Source organism: Elgaria multicarinata, chromosome 1 (assembly GCF_023053635.1).
Source record: "Elgaria multicarinata webbii isolate HBS135686 ecotype San Diego chromosome 1, rElgMul1.1.pri, whole genome shotgun sequence".
NCBI lineage: Eukaryota > Metazoa > Chordata > Lepidosauria > Squamata > Anguidae > Elgaria > Elgaria multicarinata.
The window spans coordinates 55,950,612-55,964,397 of NC_086171.1; the positions used below are offsets into that span (position 1 = coordinate 55,950,612).

A 13,786-nucleotide genomic window follows, 5' to 3' on the forward strand; every position below is an offset into this window, starting at 1 on the left:
AATGGAGTGAAGCTTATTGCCCTTACTACATTTTTAAATTCTTGATATTATTGTAACTTTACTATAAATTTATTCTATATCGGAAATTTCATACCATTTATACAGTCCATATATCCCTAGCTGTGTTCGACATATTTGTCAATATCTCAGATGTTGTGTGTGAAATGAATTTCCACCATATAGCACTAAATACTAGTGGCTCATCTTTGCCTTGTAGTACTCGTAACTTATGTGTTATTTTTTCGCAAACTGCAGTAGACCATATGTTCTCATACCATGCCTCCGAAGTTGTCCTTCTGTCCATGCAAGGGTAGGGGAGTGGTTTCCACCAACTCTCTTCTCCATCTTCATTCCCCTGCACCATATCCCACACCATTCCCAAGGATGGTGGGCTGCAGAGGGGAGGCAGGAAAGCCCCATTCCATGAATACGAATTATGTTCTGTTCATCAAAGGGGAAGTCAATTGTGGCATATTGAAGCACAAAATTCATTTCCCATTCAGATTTCCCCTCTCCAAATTAAATTTTAAAGACAGAAAATGTGTTGCATATATGTATGTGCAGGGAAGACAAATACAGGGTTGTTGCATTCAAGTATAAGAACCCTGCTGGGTCAGATCAAGGGCTGTCTAATACAGTGTTCTGTTTCCACTACCAGCAGCCTTACTCAGGTTTTCTGGTCTCCCTTTTGGGAAATAATTCTCTTATATAGGGTCATGCTATGGCTGAATTGCTGCTCCCCAAAATTCTCATATTCACAGAGACAAAAAAGGAAACTAATTTAAGGCAGCCTCATACAGATACAGCCATGCATCATCTAATGATCATTGTTATTCAATAGAGAATTACCTTATGGAACTCACTGCACAAAGTGGGGTGATAATCACTGGTTTAGGTGGGTTTGGTTTGGTTTTTTAAAAATAAGATTAGACAAGTTCATAGCAGATAGGCTTATTGAGAGTTAAATGGAACTTCCAGCTTCAGAGACAGTATATCTCTAAATGGTTCTGGGGACAAAGAACAGAGGAAGGCCATCATTTTGATGGAGTTTGTTTCTGCTGTCCTGATGCTTAACACATTTACTTGGATTAAACACACTTCATTGCAGAAAATATAACACATTTTTATAGTAATTAAAAAGTATATCTGAAAGAAACTTGGTTAGATTCATATGGCCCTATATTTTTCTTTCTCCTTTAGGGAAAAACAACAACACCTTAAAGAGAAACTAATTTATTGTGGCATATAAGCTTTCACAGACTCAAGCCAAGTTCATCACATGCAGGAAATGTTATCCTTGGTTGGCAGAAACATTGGTATTGGGGCAAGGATGGGGAATGTAAATAATGGGGCCTAAAGGCGATGAAATGAAAAGGCATCATTTGATCTGTCATGTACTTCATGCATCTGAGAAAGAAGACTCTAATCTACAAAAGTTAATGCCACAATAAATGTATCAATCTTTAAGGTGCCATAAGAACTTCTTGTGTTTGATACAATAGGCTAACACGGTTACCCATAGGAATTCATTGAGTCTGTTCCCTTTTGAGACTGAGCCATGCAGATCCTGGTTTTGTTCATGAATCATGCATTCCAACTGTGAGCCAACACGTGTTTTGGCAAATCTCTAAAACAAGGCCTGCTGAATTTGTAGTGCCCTACTGTCAAAAATATATTATGCCACGTATAAGACTGTGACTCATATGACTCTCCGCCATGCAGTAAATCACCTTGTGGTAAAAAAAAAAGTTTCTTTGGGGGGTGGGTCAAATTCACAGTGACAACTGATTTAAGCATGCAGATATATCCTTTATAGGCCCGTTCCAACTCTACTATTCTATGATTCTATATGATGTAGCCTTTCTGGACTGGAATCTTTGTTTCTTGGTTTTCTACTTCACCCTTAACCCAGAAGGACTCTTAAATTTGACCATTGAGTCTTTAGTTGCAGTTAAAGAAATAGGGGATTAAGGCTCAATCAGTATATTAGGTTTTAATTTGAGTTTTGTTGAACAGCCATGTCATTGTCATACACTAACCAGAAGTTTAGCAGGCCTTGTAGTTTTCTTTGCTAAAATCCACTACAGCTGTGGACTTGCCTTTTCAGGGAAGAGTAACTTATTAAAGGATTATACTTTGGCTGCAGAACGTTTTGTCAGACAAAATGTGCTGTACCTCTTTTTGAACTATATCAGAATAGACAAGAACAAAAGAGGCTTCTGGGTAGTTAAATGTTTTATGCACCAGTTCCAGTGTTTTAGTCTGGTGAAGGACACCATAGGCTGTTTGCATGACATGTACGAAGAGCTCTATGGGTTATTTCACCCACAGTTACGTTGGGGTGTGTGCAACTGCCATTTTGAATATACAATGCCCACTTAGAGGTTACCATGTCTTGTGAACCCAATGAGCATGGGTTATGCAAGGGCAAAAGAACCCTCACATAACCCATGGTCTTTTTTAGGGTTGTTTAACCATCACATAACCCATGCTGACCAGGTTCACTTGATATAACAACCCCGAAGGGGGATTGCATATGCAACTTGGTACCCATAGGTACCACAGTTGGGTTAAATAACCATCGCAAGCCATGGTGTGTCATCCAGACCTGGTCCATCTGTACAATATATTTTATTGAAGTTGATTTGAATGGTGATGATGAGATGTACAATAAATTTTAAATTATGTTGTGGATTAATGTAACTCATTTTCAGGATTGTGGTTGTGTGTGTGTGTTTTTGTAGGGATGGAAATTTAGCCACTAAGCAGATTGTCTTTCTTCAGAGACCCTTCCTGTCCCAGAAAACCAAGAAGAAGCAATCTAAGGTATATATGGCCCTATGTGTTTGTCTTGGCAATGTGCTCATAGTCTAATTGATTTTCCACATCAGTAGAAAAGGCTTGTTTAACATTACTGCTGTTTAAAATATTTGCTGAACACTTCTGAACTATGACCTAGGCTGTTAAAGAAAAGTAGTAAAATATACAAAAGAGATGAGAGATTCCCATTTTCCTTGCTCCATTTCAGTGAAAGATCTGGATTCTGCTATATCAGAGATTCTCCCTCTACTCACTTACATACACAAACTTGTACCCACCTTGGATAATGAAAAGATCTAAATTCAGCTTTAGATGTTTCATGCAATGTTTGGGTATTTCAATTGTTACCACTCACTCCTTGGCATATATAATTAGCTTGTAGTCCTGTGCTGCACGTAACAAACTTTCTAAATGTGACATTTATTAAACTACAAAAGAGAACCACATAACACACTTGTTACTTAGCATATAGCTGTACTATGTAGTGTTGTGCAAGATTGTGTGTCTTCTGCCCTCAATAAGTGTTATTTTGTCATTATTAAATGTGAATGACCTAAAACTATATTTTGGAAAAGAAATTTTGAAGAAGAAAATAACAGACATAGGACACGTTCCTTCTGATCTAACTATGAAAAATGTCTGAAGATATTTTGGATGTAAACAGAAGAAACTTAGATTGATAAAATTGTGATGGTGCAATGGAAATATATGATCTGTGAAGTGGTTAAGTCATTTCCCCCAGATGAAATGAGAGATGAGATTGAGAATGGGATGGACAAACTATCTGCATATGTTAGTGGTACCTTCAGTTTGCACAGTATTAAGCTAGTTACCCAAGCAGTAAGCACAACCGTTCTTAGCGTACTGTCAGACAGCTTGAAGTCAGGCAACCTCTTCAGTGGTTTCAGATTACATTGCATTTGAGGGTTTTTTCCTGCTACTTTAGAATACTTCTTGAATGATCTTCATATTAAAATGGTTTGTAAGATTGTTTCTCTGTTGGTTTTTTGAAATAGTGTACATTCCATACTTTTCAAGCACTTATCGGCGTAACTGGCAAGAATTCTTTACACAAGGATACCTTTCCAAGAAGCAATGCTGTCTGAACCAATGTTAGTTACATGGGTTTGCTAAAAGAAAAAAGAGGAAATAGTATATCTTCCGCAAATGGTGTTTTTCTTCGAAGTTGTACTTGTCACAGTTTGGAATGTTTTTCAAGACATTGCAGATTATTCCTCCGCTATTGAAAAAGAAGCATGCAAAAAGGAAGGACGCAAGACCAAAACATCGTGTTTCATCTACAGCGCTGGGTATATACGGATGTGACATCACTGACCTTTACACTAGGCCCGTCGCATAAACTAGTTTGACCATATGAAAAGGAGGGCAGGGCTCCTGTATCTTTAACAGTTGTATTGAAAAGGTGCCCTGTCCTCTTTTAAATCTGGTCACTCTAGTATAGTTCCTGCAGCTTTAACTGTTGTGAAGAGGAAATTTCACCAAGTTCCCCATATATACAAATGACACCTGCTGAAATTCCCTTTTCAATACAACTACTAAAGATACGGGACCCCTGTCCTCCTTTCCATATGGTCACCCTACATAAACCCTTCTCAGGCCAGGCACCACCACTTGAAAACCTGAGGGAGAGTTAAATAAAACCTTTCCCCTGGCTATGAAGTAAACAGGTTTAATATAGGATCTCTCCAAATATACTGTGGGAATCCTCTGGTGTGGGTGTTTAATACCTGTAAGGTAGGCAAATAATACCAAGCTGACACGGGGTATTTGGTAGCTAACAAAATAATAATAAGCTTATTATTGTTTAAAAGCTTTAAATCAGAATATAATACTTTCAGTCCTGCCTGATCTAAACTCTCCACACACCAACTACCTCACTCTCTTCACACCAATCCTAAATTACTAGAATCCAAACACCTCAATAAACAACTCTCTCTCACTCACTCCTCAAACTCACATACCCCTCACAAACTCCCAACACTCCCCCTCCCATCTATTACATCATTAACCACACCCAGTCAGTTCTAACATTCCATACTTACCTGATATACTAAGCCAGACATATACAAGATACTCAATTGTGGGGTAACGCCACAGGAGCTCCTCTCCTAATCTTTGAAGGAAACACTCTACATATTCTGGCTCACAGAAGAGAACGGGAAAGCTACTGGGGCTACCAAATAATGGCTAATACATTTTTAAAAATGTACCTGATCAAAAAGTACTCTAATGAAGATTGATTTTTCTAAAAGAAGTTTAGCATATACCTATCGCACATCTAACAAGCATGCTTTTGCCCTTTTTCAAATATGCTTTTATTTTAAAACAACAACAACCAAAGCCTGTCTTGTCTCATACTTTTTTTTTATTAAATTGACATTAAATACTGAATTTAAACAGATTTCTTCTGGTGCCTCTTTTTTAAAAATATATAACCTTTACCACTATCTGTTTGCAGTTTCACTGGAGGTTCTCCAAAGAAGACAGGCAGCACAAGCAAGCCAAGAAATCTCTGAAGGCAAAACTAAGTGCCAGAGAGCAGCAACAGCTGGAAGAAACCCAAGAGATGGAACTCACAGAAAACGCAAGGAATTCAGAAACACGGTTCTCCACAGTGGAAAGTGGTTTGCACTTCCCAGTAATCTCAGATCAACAGCTGGCTGGTGTTGAAGGCGGAAGAGCCGAAGTTCTTGGGCAAAGAGCCGTGCCTATCTACAAAAATGAAGTGTCTGCAGAAAAATGGAATGCAGGTCATATTGCTGATCAAGACGTAGGAGGCTTGTGTTTGGATCAGAAAGGCGTACACGGAAACTGTGAGAGCCAAATGTTCCAAGAGCACTGCACTGCAGAAGAGAGTGATGGAAACTATGGGGCAGAACCAGTAGAAGCTGATTTTGGGTCTGGGTGCGACTTTGACTGAGAGAGGCAAATATTTGCCAAAGTAACGAACTTGTTTTGATTATCATGACTGCAAAATAAACTTGATTTGACACCGTTGGGTTTCTACAGGAACACAGTGGAAATATTAGTGATACTGCATTTTCATCATGGCAATGACCCTGTTCAGAAGACAACTTAAACCATGGTTTTAACCACAGTGAATAAAGCAAAAAGCCTTATTTACTGTGGTTTAAGGTATCTTCTGAACACAGCCTGGCTTTCTGGCTAAACCACCATGGTTAAAGCCATGGTTCAAGGTGTCTTCTGAATGGGCCCATAGTTTGCAAACTTATTCAGGCTTTTCTATACCCAACTTCTCTAGGTAGGGCAAGGAAAGAATCCTGCTTGAAACCCTGGAGAGCTGCTGCCCATCAGTGTCAACAGTACTGGGCTAGATGGACCAATGGTTTGACTCCGTGATCCGGTTCATATGACCGTGGCTTGTTAAACCTGTTGCACATGCTGGTTGGGTGCTGGCTAGCTTTCCCTAATTACCCTTGCTGGTGCAGCTTGCCATGTATCCATACCTGAGCAGCATGGTTTATCTGAGGGGGCAGCAACCCTCAAACAACCTATGAGCTGTTGTTGGGTTAGTCGAGGGCTGCTGGCCCACCCATCCACTCACCCGAACAAGCCATGCTGCCCAGGTTTGGACGACACAGCAAGTCGCGCCAGTGAGGGTAATCAGAGAAATCCATCCCGTCATTGTGGTTTATTTCCCTCCCTGCAATCTTGAGAAATGGCCCAGTATAATGCAGCTTCCAGCAAAATGCAAGTTCCTATCTCCCTACAATCTATTGAGCTGCTTTTTAAACCAAACAAAATCAGTGTCCTGTATTTAACATGTTCGTATTTTTTAACAAAGTATCTTTGGTGTGCGCCATATTTTTTATTCAGTTTTGTCAAATGGAATTCAGGATATAAGAAGAAGCTTTAAAGAACTGGCTATAATTGTATTTGTCTTAAACACATCTACTCGTATTGCCTTCAGAATTACTAACCTCTGGCAAAAAATTAAAGCAATAATGAAACCGTATGCTTATCTAAGAAACCATTAGTGGCTGAAAGAGCAATGATGTTCTATATGCTTAGGAATCTAATTGATAAAACAAGATCACACAACAAAATACATATTAAAAACATATTTTCGTAAAAGGTTAGGCACTTGTCACCTACTTGTATTGCAAGCAGGTGACAATGTTCCACAAGTAAATAACCAGCAAATGTTACATTAGTAGTCCATGGACTTAAACTAAATTAAAGACTAAGGTCTTAAATTACACAAACAGATAAGCAAAATAAAACATTTTATGAGCTGACACAGTACATGATGTAAATTCACTGATTTTCTCATATTTGTGGACATACTAATCTTTACAATAAAACTTGCGTAATTTGAATTTTTAAAGATCTTGAATATACTTGAATTCTTAACCATCATTTTAATGTACATATTGTAGTTGCTTCTCTCTTTACTAAGCAAACCCACCTGGGTCTACATTTGGGCAATGTTTAGAATCTGTAAAGTGTTTTGAAAATGCCTTCTGTCCTTACACAAATTGAAACTTGGAGCCTGTAAACAATATCACTTCTTTCCCCTACAGGCTGATTTATGTTTGATAGTTCCCATTAGTTTCTCTGTAAAGTATTTTGACTCAATAAAATATGGTCTCTAGGTGCACATCGTGCATACTTAAGCTATTTTTTAAAAACTGTCAGCTTCATCTACAAGAAACTGCAATTTGCAGAACACTTTAAAACAAAACTGTAGTACTTCAAATGACCACATAAAAGATCATGGAAGAATAGTTTAAATCATTTCATTCTACGTACACACACAAGGCAGTTTAATCCCCCCCCACCGGTAATCAAAGAATATTTACTTTGGCTTAAGCAACTAAGCTGCGTATTACGAAAATAGCATTGTAAATAACTTTAATTACTTGTGGAATTTTACAAAGGACCATCTCACCCTGAAGCAAACATGAAATATCCATGCCCTAATCTTTTATTTAATTGCTACTTAAATACAAATAACTTTGCATCTACCTTTTGTAAGCATCAGTGTCATACTCAGTGAAAACATGCCAATAACACCACAACTTTAGATGCTTTTAAAAGCAGTGAACATTTTATTTGGGCAATTTTTCATCATTCCTCTTTGTGCATGACCACAGAACCTCATTTGGAAACCTACAGATTTTGGAAGAAGGTTATAACAGGAATTGGATAAATTCCTGGAGGAGAAGACCATCAATGACTACTAGTCATAATGGCTATGTGCTACTTCCTGTTGTACCGTGTACTGCTGGTGGGTCCCTGATTGACAGCTGGTTGCCCACTGCGCGAACATACTGCTGGACTAGATGGACCCATGGTATGATCCAACATGGCTCTTCTTATGTTCTTAACCCCTAAGGAGGAGAGCCCATTTCTTCTTATTCAGTTCTTCTTTGACCACCACAGAAGCAGCATCAAGGAAACATTTCAGAGAACAGCATTGGTTCATTATGAATTGGCTCCCCTGGCAGTTATGCTGTGGGGTGCCTCAGGGTTCTTATCCCTATACTATTTAACTTCTGCATGAAGCCATTGGGAGCAGCCATTAAGGGATTTGGAGTGCCATGCCATCAATATGTTGATAACACCCAATTCTGTTTTGCAGTGACGTATGAAACAGGTGAGACTGCAGGTTCTGAATCAGTATCTGGATTCAGTGGTGGACTGGATGATGACCCATAAGCTAAAGCAGGAGCCTTGGCCATACTTGCTGTGGCTGGTAGGAGTTGTAGTCCAAAACATTAGAGGTCACCAGGTTGGGGAAGGCTGATACAGCAAAAGGCAATGTATTTTCTTTAAGTTGTTGCACATTCATTGGATGACCACTTAAAAAGGACTCTAGATCCTACAAGAAATGTTGACTGGCAGAGCAATCCATTGGGATGGGGAAGAAGAAATCCATGCTGGAGGATCACCAAAGTCTTGCCAAGCTCACGCCAACAGGGTTGAAGGGGGGCGGCAGCATTTCCCCCTCATCTCCCTTCTCTCTCTACTTTCTGAGTTTTCATTCCCACTGGTCCTAACTTTAACTAAAGAAGCCTGTTTTGGTAACATCAGAACCAATTATATTTATATAACTGTTCTTCCTTTTTATATAATTTAATCTTTCAGATGAAGTAGTTTTAAACCTTTAATGTTTTTATGTTCTTGGTTTTAAAATTTGTTTTAAGATTTTATTGTTTTAAATCATGGTGTACCAGCTCGATGGCCTTTTAGCAAATAAATGTTAATAAATAAATAAATGTAGGAAGAACTAATGAAAATATTACAGAAACCTGTATGTTAGATTGACATAATTGCCCCTGGGAGTGCATGCAAATGTTAGCAAGCAAGCTCACACTCCCAACTAGTATCACCATGAGGTCCTGTGTAAGTTCCCTTACCTTTAAAAACCAATTTTATATTACCGTAGTTGTAAAGAGATTTTTTTTTAACCCTCAGTCTTTGGGGTTTGAGTCTGGGCTGTTCAGCTAGTGAACACGAAAGATGTTCAACCAAGCCAAAATCTTTGGCTTTAGTTATCTGCATGTTCACATTCATTTATCGTGGATGGTATTGTTTTAATGCAGCTGGTGAGAACAGTGGCTGTAATTTTGAATGAGTAATTTGCAGCCTTTATTGTTACAGAAAAGTTGAAACTGTGAGTATGGCTAGGTTCAGATGTAGTAGTCCTTGGTTTATTAAACCAGGAACTATAATAAACCATAGTTTATTAAACCAGGACAGCCTATGCCTGTCTCATCTCCTCATTTCACGCAACAGTTTTAGCATTTCAATTCTTTGTCTCTACATCCTAAATGGGAAACTATGGCTTGGTGTCTGTTTCCCAGCTAAGATCTTAAATCACAATTTGATCCTGGTTAGGAAACAATACATAAACCACAGTTCCCCAATTCAGATTTAACTGGGAATTCTAGTTTAAACAGACCAGGATTGAAGCCAGCACATGAAGGGAAGAGAAGAGGCGAGGGATGCAGGGGAGATCATGAAGCCCAGGGAGTTGTTCTCGGCTTACTAGGGTTTATTGAGTTAGGAATTTGACAGCTGAAAAGGCACTAGTGATGAAAGTTGTGATATGTTACTGAGTACAGTTCCCACTAATTTATGCACTTAGGGATTTATGGAACTTGCCTTAGATTGAATCAGAACTAGCCTGCTATTATCTCCCCTAATAAGCAGTAAACAGTACAGCTGTGGGGCCTCAAGAAGTCATAACTCTTTCCCCTTCCCCCTAGCTGGAGTTTGAATATTCACCCTCCTCAATGAAGCTCATGTTCTCTAACTCATGTTCTCTAAGCTCATGTCCCCTGTGTGTCACCTAGATGAACTGGTTTGACCCCTGGATGATCCAGGGATAAACCTTAGGTCTAGCTATGGCCTAACACTCAGCATCAGTAGGGCTGAAAACCTTCCCTTTCCTGGGAAGTAAACCCAACCGAACTCAATGGGACATAAGTTCTGAGTAGACATGCATAGGATTGCACTGTAAAAGACTCCACCAGACCCTGCTTTTGGAGCTCCCCTACCAAACATATGTGAACTTTGCATTCCAAAGGGAAAAAAGAGGGGGGAAAGGATTGACTTTGAGAAACAACGTGGTTTTGCAAGCCCACTAGCTGCTATCGAGACGAAGGCAGGCACCATCTGTGCCTATGCGCTTTTGACAAATGCCACAAAACATTCTTTCTTTCCCAGATGAAAAAAGCAGGGTGGGCTTACTTTGTTCACAAGAGAGGGGATCGTGCAGAGGCTGGGGTGGAGCATGCTGCACAAGCATACACAGCACCATCAGCAGCTGGTCTTTAAATAGCTGTAATGCTGAACAAACCAAACCGGCTTTAAGGAGCTTCAAAATGCAATTTGGGGTTCAATGAGGGGGCGCTAATGAGGAGGACCTTCTCCACACCATTGGGGCACGTTTTCTATATTGTCAAGCCATTGTTTACAATAAAAATATTCAAATTGCTTTTGTAGTATTGGTGCATTTTTCTTTTATGAAGCTGTTCAAACAAAATCAGAGGACTTGTTTTTTCTTAGCTGGTTTGCTTTCAGTTGTGTAAGTTTCTCTAGGAAAAATGAGCAGTCTTGACACTAGTCTGCATGGATAATCTTGTATCCTCTTCAATTAAGGAAGTTTCACATCAAATGAATTATAAATGACTCTGCAGTTATTTTCTTTTTTTAAAAAAAATTGCTGTTGCACTATTAGACCATTAAAATGCATAACAAATCCCCAAAGGTTAATAAGTAAAGCATCAATGCAAAAGAACTAGTTAGTGAACAGCCTGGAGAATATAATTTAGCACTGCAATTGCATGGGGATCTTTTCTTTCTTTCTTCAGAGGAAGTATTCCAGGTGAAACAGGAATTTTAACATCTTGTTTGAAGTGATTGTGTTATTACAGTTTGACTTGCTATATAGCAGGTTTGAAATTCACAAGCTAAGACATCCTTCCTATAATTAATAGGCTTTGCATTTGGGGCCTGTTCACAGGCAGCTGGCTACCTTGCTGAGACGCTTTACAGAACCCTAGGTGTGTGTGATATCCTACAATTAGAGAGATGTACTCTTGTCCCTGAAGTAGATGGTCAGTATGAAACGAAGATGGAGGAGAGAAGATGGGGGAGGGGACAAGACTCGGGATTTTAAAAGCCTGGGGTCGTCTTGGTATTTATTTGTTGTTATTTGCCATCTATCATCCTCCACCTTCCTTTCATCTGTTTAAAATAAGTAAAGGAAATAGTTGTATTAAAAACCTGCTATAGAACATTGGTTTATAGTTCCACTTTAGGCCTGACACTGCTACTGTCACAGATAATCTCCCTTTTCAGGAAGATTAATTCCCTCCGGCTCAGAGAATTTAAAAAGATCAGAATTGGCATTTCAAAGAAAAAGGCATCCTCAATATTTATGCGAGTTGACAAGAGCTCCACTGCTTGTATGCTCTGCACTGAACCCAGCAATTCCACCACCCTCCGCCCTCTGCATGAGTTCTGACATGGCACACTGACTCAGTTGAAATCAAGGAGAGTTAATGCCATCAGAATAAAGTCTCCTTGTGTAGCTTAGGAGGGGAGCGCATATACGGCTATTTAAGTCTGACACCCGCTCAGAGATAGCTGAATGTATAAGTAAAAGGGGGGAGAGTGAAGATTTATTTCAGAATTCTATCATCTATGTAGTATGTATTGTAATATCATATTTCGTGCCAAAGGAGATGGCCACCTGGACCATGTTACTAGAACAATTTTTTTTGCTCTAGGTGTTTAAACTGATACTTGCTTGGGAGTAGGACCAGCCTAAATATATATTGAAAAAACATTTATTCTTGAGTTGTGAAATATATTATTCTCGTTGGTTAGATAGCTGTTTGATATGCTAAGCGCTTATTAGGAGATTTTAACTCGTCCTGAAGTGACTGAAATTGCTGCATCAGTAGTTTTATGTTTCAATTTGCTTCCAATCATGTCCATGAGCTTTGGAGAGTGTGAGGGCTTCCACGCTGTTTAGAAGAATCTGGCACAAATAATTCCATTCTATGAGTTACTTGCAAGATATCAGGGTGTCTGGTAAAATGTACACTACAGAATAGGGCACTGCTATGATGTTTAAACAATCCTGCAAAAGGGCAGCACCCTACGTAACGTATAGAGTGTTGGTTTGGATACAATTGTTCTGTAGTGACAGTGGATGTTTTACACAACTTGTCCAGCAGGTGTCTCAGATACACTTGCCCCCTTCCAGTCTAAGAACTAAGTTGCACATCTAAATTAATCAAATCATATGAATGGCTTGACTAGTCAGTAACTTCTTCAGTTCAGCTATTACAAGTATTATCTGTTCCAATTGACCAGGGGAGCCATAGAAGTGATTAAGAAAAACTGTTTCCTTACGGAGGAAAAGAGGCAAGCTATAAATGTAATAAATAAATAAATAAATAAATAAATAAATAAATAAATAAATAAATAAATAAAATCAGCATCATAAAGCTAAAAGTCAGATCCTAGAAGACTGACTTCTAAACAATACAAAACCAGCACTACAAATACACTAAATATCACTGTACACTCTGTTGCTGGGGTGTTATGGCATCCAACCCACAACTCTGGGTTTAGGGGTTAAACAACCCAGACTTAACCCAACGATCTCCCATGGGTTGTTAACTGAAGGCAGATGTGATGCAGTGTACTCACTGGGGCTCGGCCCTGACAATTCCTGGGTTAAAAAACCTAGGAATTCTCATGACATGAAATGGGTCAATGTAAGTACAGTGATAACATCTGACTATTTCCCTAAGTAATGCTATTTTCAATGAATTAGCTGGGACCATTTCCAGCGACTCCGAATATTTTATCACTATGGGGTCCTGCAGATGCCTCCGGAAAATCAACAATGAGGGTATGCGGGCAGTTCATACTGTTCTCCCCAGAATCTGGTATTCAATAGTAACCTCTAAATCCAGATGTTCCATATAGCCATGTTTAATGGGTATCTTTCATAAATCCCCTTTCAATGCCATCTAAGCGAATGGCCATCAGATCTTATGACAGTGAATTCCACAACAAAATAGAAGGCAGGCAAGCAGCAGGCTGCAGGCTACTGAATTCTCCCTGCAACAAAACTCAGCTCCTCCAGAGTGGAACAAGTGGACACAACATGGAACAAGTGGTTCACTTCACTTCCTTGTAACATGGAAAATATGCTGGTAGACTAACAGATAGCATTCTAGATGGAGGAAAAAGAAAGGTCATTGAGGTTATTAAGCTTATGCCACTAATTCATCGTAATATTTTAATTAGCATCTTTTGGTAACCTCAAGCCATTTTACATCATTAGTTCCTAATTACAATGGCTATGTAGTGACACAGCAGCCTTTAAATTATCTGCCTTCTTCCCAATTTCTATAATGCCATAAGGATATCTTAGCCAAACCATGTAGTTTAA

The 13,786-nt window shown here is 39.1% G+C and overlaps 1 protein-coding gene across 1 annotated transcript in view; it reads left to right on the top strand.

Moving 5' to 3' along the window:
* Positions 1–7,181, top strand: part of RFTN1 (raftlin, lipid raft linker 1) — a 129,026-nt gene extending 121,845 nt beyond the window's left edge. Inside the window, exons 9-10 of the mRNA XM_063128553.1 lie at positions 2,745–2,826; positions 5,300–7,181. Coding sequence (XP_062984623.1) covers positions 2,745–2,826; positions 5,300–5,761 — 544 coding nt within the window. The 3' untranslated portion in view covers positions 5,762–7,181. The remainder of the gene's footprint in view (positions 1–2,744; positions 2,827–5,299) is intronic.
* Positions 7,182–13,786: the final 6,605 nt, after the last annotated feature.